Below are 20,848 nucleotides of genomic sequence, written 5' to 3' on the forward strand. Positions count from 1 at the left end.
GAGCAGCTTTCTGAGCTTGTAGTGCTGGAGCTGGTTAAGAGGTGGGGTGCTTCCTTCTGGAGACTCCTTCATTGCTCAGGACCCAGAGCCCACAGAGACAGCAGCCTCTCCTGACAGACATTAGCATGCTGCACTGGGGTGTGCCCAGAAAGACTCGGTGCCCTGGGACCAGAAGAGGCATCTGTAACCCAAGCCTAGACCAGAGCGAGGGATGCAGGGAACAGTTTCTCCGGTTGCTAGAGAAAAGCCGGAGGACAGCCCAAAACTCTTTCAGATTCTTGAAGTGCCAGCTGCTCAGCACAGAGTAGAGGTTCAGGCCTTGGCTTGCAGAGCATCCTGTGTTCTGGCTGTGTTTACAGGCAACAGGTCCACGAAACCCAGGACGGTGCTGGATTTCAAGGAATTTCGAGGAAATGGCTTCAAGGGGTGTCAGAGGCAATGGTTTCAGGATGTGCCTGCTTCCTTTGGGAGGAGGGTGGCTCCCCTGTGCATCTTCCCCTACTTTTGAAAGACAACAGCACTAGTGCTACCGTAGGAGCTGAGCATGACTGAAATGCTGTGTGGCATTGTAGTTTGGCTTAAGACCCAAAAGCAACTTTTTCTTGGGAAGTGAAATCTGATCCACACATTTTCTGTTAGGTTACTTAAGGCCTCTGTCAGTCAGTGTCTGGCTGGCAGATGCCCAGGGTTTTTAGAACGAAAGTGTTCTACTTGACCCTGACCAGAATACTTATACCGCCGAACCATCTTCATTGGTGGAAATCTAAGACTCCATCTCTTCATGAAAGGACACGTTGATATTTTAACCCACTTATGTCTTAGAATGCACAACATTCAAAGCAGACTGAGGACTTCACTGCACTAATTTTTACCCAAGCAGGAAGCTGGTGGGTGGGTGGGAAATGACTGTCTGAGGTCACTTCGTTCTTCCTGTCACATCACGCTGTACACCTGGCCGCTAGCTGCCATCATTATGACAAAGGCGATGGGTGACTCCATGTTTACGCATTCATCTGCTCTCAAGAAGGAAAGTCGTTTTCTTGTCCATGACGTGTGTGACTGACTAGCTGTGCGAGGAGCCTGCTCTGGTCTCACTTCTGGACAGTTGTGCCATTTTCCAAGCCCGCTGTGCCTGCTGGTGATTTTGCAGACCTGCCAGGAGGTCTCTCATCCCCTCATCCTCCTTGGAGTTTCCGACTGCCACTCAGTTCCCAAGTCCTCTCCATGGTGGCTCCCTGACTCTCCTGAGCTGCTGCTGATCACATCCCTCTTTGGCTTCCACAGCTTCTCATGTGCCAGTTGTTTGTGTCCCCGGAACTCCTCTGTTGAGACCTAATCCCCAAGGAGCAGCACTGAGAGGAGGGGCCTTTGGAAGTGATTCAGGTTAGAGGACTCTGCTCTCATGAATGGGACTTCCGTCCCTAGGAAAAGGACACAATGATTCGTTTACTTCTGTGGCTTCAGCAGAAGGTTGAGGATACACTCCCCCACACCCTAAGAAAGAAGCATCCAGAAAATGCAAACAAAACACCTATATTTCTTTTATGAAGAAAGGCACTGAAACCAAATCCGGTCCTGGAAGTATTAAGTGTGTAGGTGCCTAATAAATGGCTGTCACAGGAATGAATCAAAACCACTTTGGTCCATTTTTAGGCACCCAACAAAATACAAATTAACAGCAGTCAGAGAGAATTCTTTTTCCTTTTCATCTTCCTTCGTTCCCCCCTTCTTTCTAAAACAGGATCTCCCTGGAACTCAGACAGAACTTTGGTCTTGAACTCAGATCTGTTCTCCTCCCAAGTGCTGGGATCAATGGTGCTGAGCCACCATGCCCTGCTGAGACTTCTTACAGTAACTGTGGGATGCTGACATGCATTCCTTGCTGGAAATAAGCTTGTCTTCTAGAGGCTGGCATTCATCACTTTCTTCTGGGTCTGTCTACCGTGCTGGTTTTCTTTTATCCACATCTGTCACAGGCTTTTCTGTCATGTTACTCTCCTTGTTTAGAGTGCTCAGGCTTTCTTCTCATTATTAAAATCCTCCTTAGGAAACCTTAACTCCTCCATGGACCCTTTCCCACATGACTTAGAGAACAGTAATTATCACTCCATCAAGGCCTTCTTCTTCAAGTGTCAATGCGCTTAACTGTGTTCACTCATGCCTGTGGGGTGGTGTGAGGAGGTATTGTCAACATTGCACTCCATGAAGAAGACCTAATTTAGGGTGGTCTGTGCCATGTGGTGTCTACAAAGGCGTCATATGCAGATAGGTGATGAGTAACTGCAATCCTCCAGAGACACCAGGCTCCCCCTCCTGAAGGCGACAGCGTAGCGAGCAGCGGCCATCCACGCTCATAATGTGTGTCTCTGGTAGCTCACAAATTTGTTGGCAACTTGAAAACGCCCTGGCCACAGTTGAGGAGTGACTAAGGAACAATTAAATTTTAAACAGAAGACACCACCCCCACCAGGAGGAAAAACCCTATGAAAGCGAAACTCAATACTGGCAACATGGAGACAGTATGTATTTGATTTTGAAAGTCTTTTACATTTTTTTCCTTCGAATATTTTTAAACCAAATGATACAGTACGAGCCTAGAAATCATCAATATGACACTACATCGCTAATGGCAAGACAGCACAGCTTCACCTGGAAGGGGCAATTGAAAGACTTCTTTATCATGGGAAGGTACAAGAGGAATAATTACCATCAAAGCCTAGTATTGCTTCCATTGTGGAATCAAAAAATCGCCACACTTCTCTATCAAGTCCAAATTGCTATCTTGTGGTGTAATTTTCAGGGAAATAACTGTGGGAGGATGGACCGTAACTTAGGAAAAATTATACAGAACGCACACACACACACACAGAACAGCTTGGCTCCCAGCCTGGCCACTGAATCAAGATCAAATAAGAATTGTGGGGAGGGGAGTGTGTGGAGAAGGGGGAGGAAGAGAGGGATTGGGAGGGGAGGAGGAAGGGAACTAGAGGGGGGATACAAAGTAAATAAAGTATAATTAAAAATTTAAAAAATTATTTGGCAAAGAAAAAAAAAGAATTATGGCTGGTTTAAAATCTAAGTGAAACCTTTGATTATGGAGACTGAAGACTTTCCAATGCTGTTAAAATACAGCTGCTATAACGAAACATTATTGATGAGATATAAAATAATGGAAGTTGGGCAACTCAGAGATAACAAGTGATAATGAATATTAAATGCACTACATGTTGTTCTTTTAGATCTAGGCCTATCAATATGTAGTAAAGCTAACAGAACCCTTAACATTTCTAAGCACCACTCTAAGTGCCCGGGGTGAATTCTTTTAATGATCAAAACAAACCAAACAATTTCACAACTGCTCCTGGATAAGCCATAATAGCAAATCGTAGCTGATTTAAGTAAAAAAGCAAAGACGTGAGTTGCAGTAGAGAATCAATGCCCGACCATTAAAGCAGATCTTCTTTATTTGGTAAAAAGCAATAGTGGGACATCTGAGTGTGCTTTTCTTTATTCTAGAAATGCCTTCCTAAAAGGATACCTCTGAAGCAGAGGCCCTCAAACAAAACCACGTTAGAATGCTAGGTCTGTGGAATCTGTCCACACTGAGCATCCAGAGCCTGAGATGTCACTGGACCATGGAAGGCTCTCGACAATTACACAGCAAATCAAAGACTGAATCAATGAAGGAGTGAGGAACATCTCAGACATTGCTGTCTGTTAGGAAAATACCCAATTGATTGGTGACATAATTTAAAGCACAAATTTGGTGACAAATTTGTAAATTCATTTTCTGCAGAAGGAAGAGCTATGTTCTGATTTTTGTGGCTGCATAAATTTCAACGTTCATTTTGTTTGTTAAAAGTGCAGGTGAAATGAGAAAGCAGTCTCATCTAATTATCAAAAATATACTTACGGGAAGAAAGGAAAATCAGTGTAGGGGTCTTGAAGCTCATGCAGAAACCTTAGACCACTGTAGAAAACGCAGTCACCATCTTTGGACCTTGTTTTTTCACAATGGCAATGGTAAGCTATGGTGTTTAGGCAAGAGTTCAGAGGATCAAATCAGCGGTCACACTTACTCTCTAGGAGAGCTTACTCCAACTGTGGATTTAGGCTGTAGGGTCTTGAGAAAATAAAATTCTTTGAGTGTTTTCATTCTCGGACACTATCAAGTGGGTTGCTTGCAGTAGGAGTCTCTGAATAGCTAGTCATTTTCTCATGGATTCAGACAAAATAGGGGGTAGGATGCATTCCTCCCCCACAGGGAGGAAGGAAGCAGGAAGAGCCATGTTATGACTTGAACCTGACAGTCTCTGTTACCCTGTTGTTTCCCTTATATTGCTTCCACCAAAAAGTTGGGAGAACACAGGGGCCCAGGAAGCTGGCTTTTTCTTGCATTTAATTTTACTTTCTCTCCATTTGATGAGTAAAGTCAAGATCTAGACAGAAGCTTTTTCAACAGTGGCACCTATAAATGCCCGAGAAACTGACTGAGGGATGGGGGACAGTGGCCTACCTGCTGCTTCATGTAGGAATACTCCTTTTGGCCAGCTTTTGGGGGAAGCAATGCTGTGGGCATTCTTCTGCGAGGCAACTATCACAGGAGCCCTCAGGACTGCTTTTGTTTGTCTCAAATATGTGCCAATCATGATGCTTCCTGAAATCGCTTTGGGATCATCTGGCTACATTTTGCAAGTGAGAGCTACAATCTGTAGCTTGTTCTGTAGCTCCCTTAAACACATCGACCTGTCCCCAAGTCTCCTTCTCACTAGTGATTTCAAACAGGGCTGAAGCTCCCTTCAATAAGAACCTCATGAGGGCCAGCCGTGCCCATCTACCTAGCACCTAGCATCTAATGCGTCACCTGTCACATAGTGGGTGCTCATTACAGTGTTACTTATATAGATTCTGCTGTCTACTAATGAAAATAAAATGAGCCTCATCCCCAGACTATTGAAGTTTTAATGAACTACTAAGGAAATGATGACATTAAAAACAATGGCAGACATGTGTGTAGGAATAGTATCAAATACAAATCAAGGGCAGCAGAACTCAGTAGATGGGTCACATGAAGCAGCAACTGTGGGTTCCTCTGATGGGCACATTGAATTGATCATGCTATTGGCTTTCAGGTCCATCAGCAACTCTGGGTACCTCAGATGAGCCTTGCCTTCCTTTCCAACACAGAGTTCCTTGCTCTTCTGGAATGCTGTATAAGGCAAACTCAAGTCATTCACGAAGCTATAGGACTACTCCAACAAATGACTCGTGGCTGCTTCAACCGGTCAGCACAGGGAAAACCTGCATTGCAGGGAATCGTCATTTGAAATGGAAATTGCTGCCCATAACATTCGTACTTGGATTTAACGTAAGTGTGACTGTGTGGGATAGAGAGCATTCTGTCAAGTTTTAGGGGGAGGAGTTTTCTTTTATTCCTTATCAACCCCTTTCTCTCTCTGCTTCATATATGGTTTTATTTAAGTCCCCTAAAGACGTGTTTACTTCTCCCGGAGTACAGGCTCAACCACTGTACCTCAGGGTAGCAGGGAGTTCCCAGCAGGAACATACAAGAGCCACAGAACCCATACATCCTTCAGTGGGCCTTTCATTTGGTTGGTGGGTGTCTCACGGTTTCTACTGCTGTGAAGAGACACCACGACCAAGGCAACTCTTATAAAGAAAAACATTTAACTGGGGGTAGCTTGGAATTTCTGAGGTTTAGTCCATTATCATCATGGCAGAAAGCATGGTGGAATGCAGGCAGACATGGTGCTGGAGGAGGAGGCAAGAGTTCTATATCTGGATTGGCAGGCAGCAGGAAGAGGGAGTGCCACTTGGCCTGGCTTGAGCATCTGAAACCTCAAAGCCCACCCCCCAGTGACTCACTTCCTCTAGCAAGACCACACCCACTCCAAGAAGACCACACCTACTCCAAGAAGGCCACACCTCCTAAAGGTGCTAATCCCTATGGGCCTATGGGGGCCATTTTCATTCAAACCACCACAGTGGGAGAGTTCTGGGGGCTTTTTACCCTTGTGGCTTTCTATAATTTTATTAATGTGTCAATTTGCCAACTCATTGTTTTATCTGAGCATTCTTTGCACCATGGAAAATGCTGGCAAGCACACACTAAGTTCTTGTGTTAGTTGATTTTGTCACAGGGGAAGTGCTCAAGATGATTTTATGCTGCCCTTTTTATTTTTGAAAAGGTCATTTTTTATCTCGTGTCATTCGCTTTTGTAGGACTAATATATACACATGCTTAAGGAGAGCGGTGATAAATGATGGAATGGAAAAAGACTCTACGAAGCAGACAGCCCAGCAGGACCATTAGTCATGAAGAAGGCATGCCTGATTCCCACACCAGCTGTAACACTCTGAATCTAAGCAAATAGTTCCATCCGCTGTCTTAAAATATGTATAAGGATGCATCAATTTTGGCTTCTAGCATGCTCATTATATGAGAGTTAGTGAGGTTGATAGGTGATTCTAAAATCTGGGGTTCGGTCTTAATAGAACCAATATGTAAATGGTGGGATAAGACGTATTCAGTCCCCCACACAGAGGAGATTCAGCTTCTAAGCCAGGACCAGGCTCAACACAGCACTTCAGCTGAGTAGTGGAACATACGTGACTATGTATATCTGGGTCATTTGAGTTTATCCTTTAAGAGGTCAGACTGCTTTTAACCTTTAAAAATATCCTCCCTTAAATGAAATGGATAATCATGTTACTTTAACCAGATTCTTAGCCATGAAATTTTGGGCTCCTCTGTTAGTAATAAAGTCACTAGTATATTAGGCTTACAAAAGTCTGGTGGTTACACTAGAAAATCAATAGAAAAAGACCCATATTTCTTTCTCCTATGTACAGTAGGGACTAAAGAAGGGGAAACAACCATAGACTTGAGGTCAGTTAAAGTAACTGGAGCCAGGTCAACTGTGTGTGGTCATCTGTATCCAGTGAGATACATAGGTTAGGACGCCATGGGTGAGTGTCTACATAGGGCAGCCGAGATATACACCACTAATGCTATCCACTTGGTCTTGGCCTGCTTGCAGGCTCACTTAGTAACCTTCGGTAATTAATAGACATTTCTTGCAACATCAATATTTGAGGTGAAGGTGCCCTGGAGAGAAAACATTGCCTACTTGTTTGCTGCTTGTCTAATCCATCCATCCACCCACCCATCCATCCATCCACCCATCCATCCATCCATCCATCCATCCCTCCACCCCCACCCCATCCATCCATCCATCCATCCATCCATCCATCCACTAATTCATTCAGTCATTTAACAAATATTTATTGAGTGCCCCCTCCCTGCCAGGCATTGTTCTATGCCCTAAGGATAACCACAGAACAAGAACAGACTCAAATCTCCATCTCCAGAAAGAATATATCTTTGTCAGAGGAGGCGATTCAAACAAAGCACATGATATATTGGGAGGTATTGTTGTAGGAAAATTATAAAGCAGAGAAGAACTAAGTAAATGCCTTGTGGGGACTTGCTGATTCCAATATTCCTCTCGTCTTGAGGCAAGAGGAAGGGGAGAGGGAAAGGGTAGAGGCATTTCAGAAGAGAGAACCAGAGAGACGCCGGCCCTGGCACATGCTCAGCGCAGGGGGCCAGGCTGTGACTTTAGTCTTCTCCTGGATAGGGAAGGATATTCTTCCCCATGGGGACATGGAAACATAGAAGTTTGGAGTCTGGTTTGCATTTCTGCCTCCTCTGAGGTTGGTAAGACTGAGTCTATTCTCTTAGGATATTGAAGTACCTAAGTCCCTGGAATATTTGGCTTTATAATCCTGAAACATGGAAGATGTGATATGTTTAACGGTGCTAGGAACTGAACCCAGGACCTCACACATTCTGACTGCTCTACTGTCCTGTTATATCACCAGCCCGAACTTTGAAGACATGTCTCAGGAACTTAGCGCCTCCTTCACGGTGGTGCTCTCTTTGTGACCAGCATTGACCTCTGACCCTGATATCACTTAAATATTGTCAATAGGTATTTGAGAGTTGAGTGCACAGTATAGGGAAGAATCAGGACGACTCTTTGTTTGAAGGACATCTTCACGAACATGTTGAGATATGGGGTTTTATAAGTAGAGTGAATCGTTACAGGAGAGTTCATGTAAGTATCTCTATGGACTTTGGAGAGAACTGGGCTTGAATCATGGAGCTGAATTTTGCCAGCAGTGGAATGTGAAGCTAGTTATAAAAGTGATCTGGGAGCCTGGCTTCCTGTCACAAAGATGGCGATAAGAATTTAAACGAGAAGAGTGGTTAGCAGATCACGAAGTGCAGTGTCTGATAGTGCCCTGGGGCCCAGTAGCATTTGCTCCCCATCACCCCCTATGTCTCAATTTCTTCTTTCTGCTGCATGATTCAGAATTGATGCCCATGTTGAACTGAAAAGAAAAATGTCATTAATCATCAATTTTGGCACCACAGGCTTCCAACACCACAGCTGACCATGAGAACCCAGGTTGCTGCACTGAGGCCAACCTTGACCCCCGTGGTCTCTTTGTGTGAACTTTACCCTCTTCCCCAAATCTCTTGCAGAGGAATGTGAGGTACCAAGTGGAAAGCCCTCTGTGCTCTGCCTGGCCAATGCTCATCTTCATTAAATATGCATTTGTGTGACTCCTACCCCCACAGTGTAGTTTTGAGGAAACTCTTATGAAAACACACATATGAATTACTTAATGCTGTGGAAAAGTAAAACAAAAAAGGATATGTGAGCCCCAGTGGTGTGTTTTATTGCTAATAATGATGAAATAATGAGCCCTAAGTCTGAACATTGGGTATCAATCCCATCTGAATGGGAAAAGTAATGGTTACTTTTCCAAGAGAGTACCTCACTAGTCAATTAAACCCCAGCTTAGATGTTGCTGTCAAAAGCGTTTTGTAGATACGGCTGAATGTACAATCAGTTGATTTTAAGTTAAATAAATTATCCAGTGGGCCTCCTGCAATTAGTTGCATGAACTAATTGCATTGAAAGCAGAACTGAGGATTCTCCGTAAGATTCTGCCTCAAGATTGAAACATTAGCAGCTACCCCAGCTTCCAGGCTGAGAGTCAACTCTTCAAATTGCACCTGTTACCTTCTACAACTATTTACAGGCCAGTTCATTGAAATGGGTTTACATACACATATGTGCATCCTTAAATTACTTTCAGCAGTTGGTCCTGTTTCCTTGGAGAACTCTATCTAGTTCAGGTGTGCTTGAAGGCTCCTTTATTCTTTTTCTTTTACTGGTGCTAAGGATCAAACCCAGGACCTTTCATGTTAGGCAAGTGTCCTACCATGGGACTGCCTTCTCAGTCTTGTCAGGAACTCTCAGAAGGGGGCTGAGGCAGGATGGTGGCAAGTTCAAGGCTTCCCTGGGCTGTTGACTGTGTTCAAGACCATTATGGGCAACTTAGCTGGATTCTATCTTAAAATTAAAAAAAAAAAAAAAACAACAAAAAACGAAGGGGTAGGGGACTGGGGCTATATAGCTCAGTGGTGGAGCGCCTGTCTAGCATGTGCAAGATCCTGGGCTCAAACCCTGAGTACTACAAAGATAAGCAACAGTTCTTTATCCTGCTTCAACCATATGCTGGCATCTTACAGAAATGAAGCATCAATAGCTCCATACTCTATAGTCCATTTCTATCAGTGCCTTTGGTCAAGGTAGGCGACCTCCTTTGGCAATGACAGGCATGGCTTAACCTATGAGGGTCACAGGAAACGTCAACAGGGTTCCAAGTGGCCAACAGAGTAAATGTAAATGGTAAATTAATAACTCGTCTAAAAATATACCCACATCAAGAAGAAGTCACAGAGTTGAAACTGGTTGGCCTGCTCCTCTCCAGGTAAAATCCAGACCTTAACTAGGGCACAAAACCCCCGTTTTCTACAGAAAATATATTTGCGCAATGATGGCTGCACTGCAGTTGCTAGAATGAATGCACAGGAGGACAAATTGCGGCGCAGAGAGATATTACCGAGAGGATAAATCTGCTTTCATTTCTAGTAGGCTGTCCTTAATCGTATGGAAATAAACCTTTGGTGGAAAGTGAGATTAAAAACTATGACATCATCTAAATTTAGAGCCACTGCTCCAAGCTAAAAATCTGAGTGGGCTCCAAATTTCATTTTCTCGTCTCCGAGTTAATTTTTCTGCTTTATTCCTTTTCTTTGTTGCAAAGCTTCCTCGCAGCACTTCCAGAATTTGGAGGACGAAAATAAAAACCTCTTCCCAGGTTTCTGATTTCCCATTTCCTTGCTGTGTATTTCATTAGGTGCTTGCTTCACTCATTTCTTACACCTTCCTATAAATTTGGTTATCAGAGACTGAAATCAATGGCAGGAGCCAATCCTGTTTCTAGAAGAGAAGCGCAACAGGGGTATAAGCTTGCAGTAACCTGCCAAGAACAAACTCCCCTAGAGACCAGAAGGCTCCAGGTAACTAATGAAACCAGAGCATGCGGGACTTGCTAATGACCAGGATGCATTGCTTTTTGCAGGGTGGTAACCTGCACTCCCACACAAACGCAGGACTGACAGGAGGGAAGACACCTGGCCACAGACAGCAGGGAGATGGGCTTAAGCAGAACTAAGCTCCAAGCCCTGCCTTACACAGCACCCTTTGACTGCAGATCCCTTCTGGGGTGTTCCCTTTTTCTTTCTTATTTATTTATTTATTTATTTATTTATTTATTTATTTATTCATTTGTTTATTTTTAATATTAGTTACAATTTATTAACTTTGTGTCCCAGCTGTATCCCTGCTCCCTCATTCCCTCCCAATCCCAACCTCCCTCCCTCATCTCCTCCCTGCCCCTTTCCAAGTCCACTTCCCTTTCATCTCACCCTGGTTTATCAGGCCTCTTCAGGACTGGCTGCAAAGTCCTCCTCTGTGGCCTAGAAGGACTGATTTTCCCTCGGGTGTGTGTGTGGGGGTGGGGGTGGGGGAGGTCAAAGAGCCAGCCATTGAGTTCATGTCAGAACTGTTCCCCTTACTCTAGTAAGTAGAGTACCCATTTGGATACTGAGCTACCATGGGCTACATCCTAGCAGAGGTTCTAGGTTATATCCATACATGGTCCTTGGTTAGATAAACAGTCTCATAAAAGACCCCTGTGCTCAGATATATTTGGTCCTTATGGAGCTTATGTCCTCTCCAGGTCATATTAACTCCCCTTTCTTTCTTATGATTCCCTACACTCTGCCAAAGGTTTGGTTATGAGTCTTAGTATCTGCTTTGATACACTGCTCGGTAGAGTCTTTCAGAGGCCCTCTGTGGTAGGCTCCTGTCCTGTTACTTGTTTACATTGTATGTCCAATGTTCATCCCATTTGTCTTTCTAAGTGAGGATTGATCATCTTACCCCGGGTCCTCTTTCTTGTTAATCTTCTTTAGATGTATAGATTTCAGTAGGTTTATCCTATCTTATAGGTCTATATAAGTGAGTATATACCATGTGTGTCTTTCTGCTTTTGGGATACTTCACTCAGGATGATCTTTTCAAGGTCCCACCATTTGCCTGCAAATTTCATGATTTCTAACTTGCACAGGAACATATTCTTGCTTTCCTCTGCATCTTCAGTTGCCTTCTCTTCACGTCCTTCTTAATCTTCCTTTCTAATTTCCAGGCCTTCCTCCAATCTGCTTTCCTTTTATCCCTGATGTGAAGTTATGATATTTCTCGCCTCCTTGCCCCTTCCCATCACAGCTTCCTCTTCTTTACCTGTTTGCTGAGTTCTATCAAACTTCCAAGAAAAGTTCCTTTCTCTGATCTTAACTTTCCTGTTCCCACTGACATGTTGTGGCTTTAATCATTGCCTTTTAATCACCCACGGACTTACTTTTTCTTACTAAAAGAAGAGGGATTTTTGTCACTGCCAAAACAAAACAACAACAAAAACAGCTGCAAAGACCCAACACATTCAGTTCACAGTGAAATTGTTTGTTTTCTCCCACATGGTACTCTTGACTGGATTAGCCATGGACGGCTTGCTTCCACAGGGCAAAACACTTCAGCATGACTTTTTAGCCCTCAGACTCACAATGGCAGGGCCTGTCTGAGCTGCTGTGTTCACACTGATGGCTAGAACTTTTGTTTTTTTAAATGCTTTTCAGAGGAAAGAGTTTACCTAAGTGTTCCTGAGGGGAATACAATGAGCAATGCAGTTTTATGTACTTAAGCAGACTCCCAGTCCTCAGCCCCATTCATTTCTACTCCTACCCCATCATTTTACACAGGCGACAAAGGTATACGGTGGGCTCCTGAGAGACAGGTGTAGCTCAGTCCTGTCCAAGCCCATCAGACCAGCCAAAGCCTGCAAACACCACTGAGACTGTTCAGTGAAGCAGGTCTCTGGACAGCCCAACTGGAAGTAAGAACTTTAGATTGAACAACAAAATAGATACATTCTTTAGGACCACAGGATTTTGTTACCTGAAAATATCAGATCACCACAAAACAAACAAACAAACAAAAACCCAATAACCCACACTCACACAAAAACCCGCCGCGTACACGTGACACTTTCCCTTTTCAGCACTTCACAGTGGTCTACGTGGTTTTAGGTTTTGGAATCATTCCTTGGTGTGCGTTTGCCTGTGGACTCACTTTACCTTTGCGCGCTCCTCGGGATGCAGGCCTTCCTCCATGAAGAGGGTGCAGCGTAACCTGCCCTCATGGGGGCCTGCCAGGCTGTCACTAGAAAGGATACTTGTGGTCAAATCCATACCACATCCTGAAGAGCTGTGCGCTCTCCGTCTTTGTCGTGTTTTTGTCCATCTTACTTGCTTCCTGGAACGAGACCACAGAAAACGGAACATCTTAAATACATGTCAAACCAAATCCAATTTAACTATATTATTAAAGAAACATTTTTTTTTTTAAGTCTAGGCATGTTCATCTTCATGGTGAAAGAGTTTTCAAATTAGCTCTGAGATCTTTCTGTGCGGATGAGACTTTGGCACAATCCGACATTCACTTTCTTAATCATCTTGATTTTATTAAATAGCTCAGAGACATCACTTTTGGATGTCAGCATAAGTGGCGCATCTGTCATATTGCTGTGTGAGAATTTGCAGCCCACTTAAGTTAAATGTGGGTGGCATTTATTTATGGATTACTGAGAAATTACTAGAAAAATAATAGCCTAATGATTGTTATACTGGTTTTTGTACATTTTCCTTTTGATAGATCACTGTTAAAGGCCATGATTGGTGTTTGATACCTTTTTTGTTAGGATTAGAAACAGTTCAAAGAGTTGTTCCTGAAGGGAAGCTAGCACGAACTGTAGATGTATTTGCTTCTTCACTCCCCAAATCACCATAAAGCAAGGAAGAAGGAAATAAAGACAAAAGCGAAAATGTTTCTGATGGCATTGACTGAGAATGGCAGAGAAAAGGGGAGACAGGAAAGATTTTGTGCTAAAGATACTTGCACTGCAGTAAAACGGGTCTTTGGGAGCATTTTGATGTTTCAGTATTTCATTTTGCATATTAAGGAAAGTGAATTCCAGTCAATTTCATGCGATGGCCACTTACACCGGGCTTAATATGGCTTTTCTGCTTTGTCTGGTCCCAGAATTCCGCTCCTAACTATGACTTGGCTGACAGAAATAAAGCAAGCATTGTTCTGATGGATGATGATGCACGGGAGGCTGTGGAAACCCACCCGCTATGTCGAAGTCAGCCCTCCTCAAGCCCAGGACGGTTTGATCTTCTTGGTTTCAACTTGTTTGTTGCTCTTCCCCAGCCAGCTCCGTTACTGTTAACAATGCTCCGCTCTGTGAAATGTCTACCACTCCAAGCAATGGGAATACAGGGAAGACAAGTATGGCCCATTGTTACTTAACAATTCCCCTTTGCCATAAACGGTGCAGCTGAGACTCACACTGAAACCAGACCCAAACTCATCATCCCTCTGTTTTAGATCTCTAACCTTTCAAAATTGAAAGTTTCCTGCATGATGCTCCCTGCTATACCACTCTAAAGCCCTAAAATTCCAACCTTTTTTCCCCTTCCTTTTTGCTTTTGTTATGTAGTGCTGGTTGAATTTCTGTGTAGACCAGACTGGCCCAAACTCATGGAGAGCCACCTGCCTCTGCCTCCCGAGTGCTGGGACTGAAGACCTGTGCCTCCACCTTTTGTCCTTTTATAATGACCATTGAAAACACCATGAAGAGTTAATGTTTTCACACCCACGCCCTAGGCTGTAGCTCCCAATTTTCATTCCCAGTTCTTCCAGGAGACCCTGTTGTCTCTCACGGGTGTTATGAGGTCTCTGCTCTGTGAAGGATGGTGCACCATGGCTTGGTCTCAGGAATTAGAATTTTTACCCATTTATCTCTGAAGGAAATGCAGTCATCTGCTTCAGTCTCCCTGGGCTTTCTGACGTGTGTGTCTCTGCAGCCATGATTCACCTGATAACAGTGTCAGAGCAACCACTTCGTACAGCAGTTTCCGAACTGTGAGACAACTCCGGACATGTTTTCAAGCCTCCGCTGCCCACACACAGCATGACAGGACTAAGCTTCCAGAGTAAAACCTCTCATAATGAACTGGACTAGTTCAAAACGCACCAAATGTGGGAGCCTTCCATCTCCTTTCCTCCCTTTCCTTAAGAACAAGGGCTTTGAGGGTGAGTGTTTTACCCATCAACAAGGTTTGGCTGATTTCAACAGCCAGTAGCACCTACCAGTTACAAAACAGTCACTAAGTAAAGTGTTGGAACTGCAGGGTTTTCCCCAGTCCCCTTTTAGAGAAAGGTTAAGGTGGTAAGCTTGGACGGTGTTTGGAGGCTCAGCTGCCAGCCTTCAACAGCCCAGCTGAGTGGCTTTGTAATAATGACAGTTCCTAGCTATTGAAGGCTCGTTAGCTTCCAGGCAGCGTGCTAGTCATATTATGCAGCCATTAATTTCTTCAATCATTATCTTTCAATTTTCACCACAATCCATCTAGGTCGGTTGAGTTGTAGCTCCTCCGCACCCAAGGACCCAGAGACCCCTAGAGTTCTAGAGAAGACATGAGCCTACATTCACAGTTAGCAAGGAACATCACTGATTTCAGTTTGGGACCGAATTGCTAGACTTCAGAGATGACATTTCCTCCAAGTGTCTCACATTTAAACTGTGGAAAGCAGCCATTCCCTAAAAGGCAACATAATTTCATAGGTTTTTTTTTTTTATCCCCCTCCCTCTCTCCCTCTCTCCTGTTCTTCCTTCCTCAGACTCTTTCATAGACGTACCTCAAACTTGACATCCTTCTGTCTCAGCCTCATGAATACTGGGATTATAGAACATTTATAGTGTGAGTTACAGTTTCTTAACTATAAAATTAACTGAGGAGATCAGACTGGTCTCTAAGGGACTAAAGCCCTTTGGAATTACTATATGTGTGTTACTGACCGCTATACTAGCAGTGGCTGTCTCTTGTCCTTCCATGTCAGACAGCATCGCAGGTGATTTTTGTACCTTGTAGGTTCTGGTAATAAGTCTAGAACGTATGCTTTGTCATTGCCTCTAGTTTTTCTCCATTTATTATTTATTTAATCACTTTATATCCTGATCCCAGCCCCCTCTCTCCCCTCTTCCAAGCCCCACCCTCACACTCCTCCCCCCAAATTCTCCCTTCTCCTTCTTCTCAGATAAGAGAAGGTCCCCAAGGGGATACCAAGTCACCCTAGCCCCTCAGTTATTTTAAGGACAAGGAACCTGAAAGTGAGTGGGGAACATGGATATTTCTAGCACACTTTAAATTCCCCAGCCGCAGGCATTCTTTCATCTAGCTAGAGCTCTGGTGTGTAAACAGGAAGCCACTGAGGGCAGAAAGGGTCTCTGAGCAGGAAAACAAGGTCAGGATACTGGTATGCTCCTGGACACTGGGATGGAATTACTACCTACCATTTAGACTCCTGGGCACTCTTTTCAAGGTTTTTTTTTTTTTTTTTTTTTTTTTTTTTGTGATCTTAGAACTTCTCCTCTCTTGTTTTTCTGCTTTCCCCCCTCTGTTTCATTTTGCTTCCCAAGAATACAATATTGGAACTCAGCAGCACTAATAAGAAGACATACTTTTTTGTCATCTGATGGATACAATCTATAATTAAAAACCTTTATTTTAGTTGACTGGAGATGTTATTCATCTCGCTACTTTCTAAAGAAGTAAATTGAGTTCTAATTCTAATAAAACAGGGGTACAATGTATTTTCCCAGGTGGGAAAAATTTCACTGATGACCAAGAATTGACTGTTTTGCTGATCCTAGTTAAAAATTTCAATATGTATCTTAAACATCTGTTGGCTCAGTTCTGGATCCATTAATTTATTTCTCTGGAGTTATTGATGACTTAATAACTTGGTTATGAAAGGCCATTAATACATGAGTAGAAATAAATTAGTTAGTCCAGTCTGTGTTCCGTTTGTGCAGTGGGGGCTAAAGGTAAATGTGCCAAGGGAAGGCTAGCCTTTGCAGTCACACCAGAGTGGCGAAGGTATCTGATAAGGCAGCCTGGAGAACAGGCTCCTGGAAGGGTCCCAATATGCAGAGGACCAGGAGGGGCATCAATCTATCTGTATTATTCTAAAATAGGGACCAACGCATGCTTCAAGGACAACGGATGTGAGCAGTCATCAGAAGGAGGATCTACAGTCCCGTGGTGTTTTTCTTTATCACCAGCAATAGTTATTCTCTGGTAAGTTTCCTTATTCCGGAGAAGTGATACGCGTTTTAGAACAAGCATAGGGTACAACATGTCCTCACCTTTCCTATTCCCAGATGAGTTCTTAAATGTTCCCAAGACCAAGACTGGACTTTCCTCCATTGAATAACAATGATACACTCAACCAACTCGGAGGCCTCAGGTTTCCCAGCTCTGCATGGGAACTGGAAATTCAAGCGTGTTGAATTGTACCTTTTATTTGCCTTGCTGCATCTAAGAAGCAGAATGATGGATGTATATGGAATTTCTGGCTCCCTTATTATCTTCTATTTCTGGGAACATTTAAAAATGGCTAGGTAACCTGATCTTTCATTCCCCCCCCCCACTTTGAACAAGGGAATAGAGTAGAGATTGGGAAATGACTGCGCACAGCAGGATGTGGATCCTTTTCTTTGTATGTGGCACCACCTCGAGAGGAAACACTATGATGGTCTTCTTTATTTTGGGTTATTTGGACTGGCGAGGGAAAAAAAAAAAAACCAAAGGCTCTGGTGAGAAATTTACAAAAACCAGACATGGAAGCAAGAAAGGACAGCGCACTGCGTGGGTTTCAAAGACAAGTACTAAGCGAATGACAAGGCTTTCCCCCACTGCTGTGCAAATGAGGCGTTTGCCAACTGGATTGGGCAGCCTGGAGTGGGTGCCCACAGGGGCTGTTACGCATTTTTCAAGTAGGTCATGTGAAGGCACGCTTTGCTTTCTCTTTCTCAGTAGTTCATAGTCAGTAGTAATATCGGTAGAAGTTAAGTGAAGTGATTGCTTTAAGGGTTCTGAAAAAATGCTGTGAGGCCCCTTCTGGGTTCCCAAGTTGCTTTTTGGGTGGTCCACGTAGGTGGAATTGGCTTTTGGTATTTTGCCTTATCACCTCCCTTCAGGATGGAGATTTTTATGTGGTAATTTCAAATTTATGCCTTGGGTTACTAATTACCAAGGAGAGAACCAAATTTTGTGCTCTAAAGGGAAAGATTCCAGGATTCTAAAGGGAGGTCATAACATAGCTGAAGGGCAAGTGAAAAGTTTTTAAGTTACCTTTTAAAAGGTCAACCATCATTGCTTAGTCCCCACATAGAAACACTTTATGCAAATGTTCTCACCTTTCCCAAACCCAAATAAATTCTTAAATGTTCCAAAGAAGGCAGGCAGGAAATGCATGTACAAGAAGGAAACATTAGTGTTTATGGACAGAACAATAAGTGAGACACAGTGATACATTCAGCAGTATTCAATTTAATCACCCAGGGAAGGGAGTCTTTTTGTGTGTATTTGTACAAATCCAGTTTCCTCTTCATATATTAAATACTGCCATACTGTATATTTAAAAAAATACAAAGAAAACATGAGGGCAGATGACTATCAAAAGATGGGCAAAACTCTGAGATGCCTCCCAGATATTTCCAGATACCCACAGGTAGCCTGCATTACCAGATGGGCCAGCTCCAGGGTTAGCTGCCAAGGAACAGGCCTGGTCCATGTGACTTGGACTGTTAACAGATGTGCATTCATACAGGGAAGACAGATCGTTCGGCTCAGGAAAATGCAATATTGGTTTTTAAATAGATATCAACAAATTCTTTGATTCTACTTTCTTTGAGATGATCAATCCTCATTCAGAAAGGAAAACAGGATGGACATCTGAAGAGGCAGAAAACAGGGAACAGGACAGGAGCCTACCACAGAGGGACTCTGGGGTATCAAAGCAGATGCTGAGACTCATAGCCAAACTTTGAGCAGAGTGCAGGGAATCTTATGAAAGAAGGGGGAGACAGAAAGACCTGGAGGTAACAGGAGCTCCACAAGGAGATCAACAGAACAACAACAACAACAAAACTGGACACAGAGGTCTTTTCTGAGACTGATACTCCAACCAAGGACTATTCATGGAGATAACCTAGAATCCCTGCACAGATGTAGCCCATGGCAGCTCAGTGTCCAAGTGGGTTCCCTAGTAAGGGGAACAGGGACTCTCTCTGACATGAACTCAGTGGCCTGTTCTCTGATCACCTCCCCCTGAAAGGGGTACAGCCTTATCAGGGCACAGAGGCAGACAATGCAGACAGTCCTGATGAGACCTGATAGACTAGGATCAGAAGGAAGGGGAGGAGGACCTCCCTTATCAGTTGCCTGGGGGAGGGGCATGGGTAGAGAAGAGGGAGGGAGGATGGGATTGGGAACAGACAAGGGAGGGGACTACAGTTGGGATACAAAGTGAATAAACTGTAATTAATTAAAAAATAAATAAAAAAGAAAGCAAAAAGGAAAGATAGGGCCTAATTTCTCTCAAGCACTGTGTGTAGGATGTACTTAAAAACTCATATCCAGTGAATAAAATGTAAAATACAAGTGATGTGATGGTATGTCACGCTCTAGATTAGGTTATCAAAAGGCACTGGCACTTCCTCTTTGCTTCCTTTCTTCTTCCTGCTCAGAGTAGCTGGCCCCCCAGTGACAGTGTATGATAGCCGGTCTGTGGAGTGCTCCTATGTCAAGACAGAATCTTCTATAGCTAGAGAGAAACTGAGGGCTCTGCCAACACAGATGTGGATTCTCTGGATCTAGACAAGTCTCCCGGATATAGTCACTCCAGCCAACATCTGGTCTGCAATCACATGGGCGACCCTGAGTGGAAACACTCAGGTACGTTGCTTTCAAATCATTGACCCATAAAACCTTTGAGATAATAAATGTGTTGTTTTAAGGCATTATGTAGCAGTAAATAATGAATACTAACTAGCGCCTACTCTATTGTGAATTCTAGCTATAAAAGGTGCTCACAGGAATTGAAAAAATTAAGAAATGACGATGCCTGCATTTCTATAGTTCTCTGCAAAGTATTTCTACCAAATAACTTATTTATAAGGTAGACGATTTATCTCCCTTCTTAACAGTATGTCAAAAACTAATCAAGGGTCCAAAATGACCATGTTACAAACTGAACACTGAGGACAAAGACAAAAAAAAAAATGGTGGGTGAATTTAAAGATGGGAGGATATTTACACCACGTCATTGCTCTTGCTTCACAGTACTCTTACCTGATATCTGATTTATAGCATCATTTAGTTGGTATGATAACTCCTTTACATACCAGCATCCACATGCACTCACATTCCATAACGGAAAATGCATCTTACAAAGCAAGATTCCAGCTCAAGCTGCCCTCAAATATTAAGCTCCAGAAACACAACCTCCACAATAAAGCTAAGAGTCTCCCTTTAGGATTCACAGTTCCGTTATACAGCATTCTGTGTAGATCTGAAGACAAAGTGAAAGGAAACAACATTCTCAACCGCTCTCAGAATATGTAACGGTGGGCCACGTGGGATGAGTGGTATCACGGACACAGTAGGACTCAATGATTGGGTAAAGGGCAGCAAATAACGATAGGGTAAGCTACGGATAAAAAAAAAAGCAACAATAATGGGACATCCAAACTGGCAATCGACAGAAACAAACTTTGAAATAACTCAGGTGTTAGAATTAATAGGCAAAGGCTGTAAAAAACAGCTGTAAAAAAACAGCATGGTGGAGAATTTAAATAAATTGAGGAAATAAGTGCAAGTAAAAAAGACCTCAAAAGAAAAATGTGAGCTACAAAGAAAGAAAGGAAGGAAGGAAGGAAGAAAGAAAGGGACATTCCAGGTTTGTAATGTCTATAAAGAAAACTCTACTATATTGTCTTAACTGCTAACTACAGAAGTAACTGGTGGTGAACTTGAAAAGAGATCATAAGTTAAAGCATCCAACTTGTGGAACACAGTAAAATAAGATTCAAATAATAGGAAAGTGGCTACACGACCTAAGAAAAACACATAAAGAGGCTTAACAATTCTACGGCCGGGCTGCAGGAAGAGAACAGGGAACACAGACAGAAGAGTGTTTGAGAAGACAACAGCTGGATTTTATAAATTAGGCTAAAAACATCTCCACAGAAAACCAAGGAACTCAGTGAATCAGAGCAAATGTAAAGAACAACAAACCATAGTCAAACTTCTAAAACTGGAGATAAAGAAAAAAAATCTTAAAAGACATGAGATTAAAACAGATCAAATTATGTTGAGTGTTTTGGATAGAATGTTTTATTGCTACAATGAAGCACTATGACTAAAAAGCTTATACCC

The 20,848-nt window shown here is 43.1% G+C and overlaps 1 protein-coding gene across 2 annotated transcripts in view; it reads right to left on the reverse strand.

Annotated features, from left to right (window-relative positions):
* Slc9a9 (solute carrier family 9 member A9) overlaps nucleotides 1-20,848 on the reverse strand; it is a 540,735-nt gene that overhangs the window by 78,938 nt on the left and 440,949 nt on the right. For both annotated transcript variants that reach the window (XM_060385517.1, XM_060385518.1), the window contains exon 14: nucleotides 12,736-12,815. In XM_060385517.1, the coding sequence (XP_060241500.1) occupies nucleotides 12,736-12,815 (80 nt within the window). The remainder of the gene's footprint in view (nucleotides 1-12,735; nucleotides 12,816-20,848) is intronic.

The sequence above is a fragment of the Meriones unguiculatus genome, chromosome 6, assembly GCF_030254825.1.
Source record: "Meriones unguiculatus strain TT.TT164.6M chromosome 6, Bangor_MerUng_6.1, whole genome shotgun sequence".
Classification (NCBI taxonomy): domain Eukaryota; kingdom Metazoa; phylum Chordata; class Mammalia; order Rodentia; family Muridae; genus Meriones; species Meriones unguiculatus.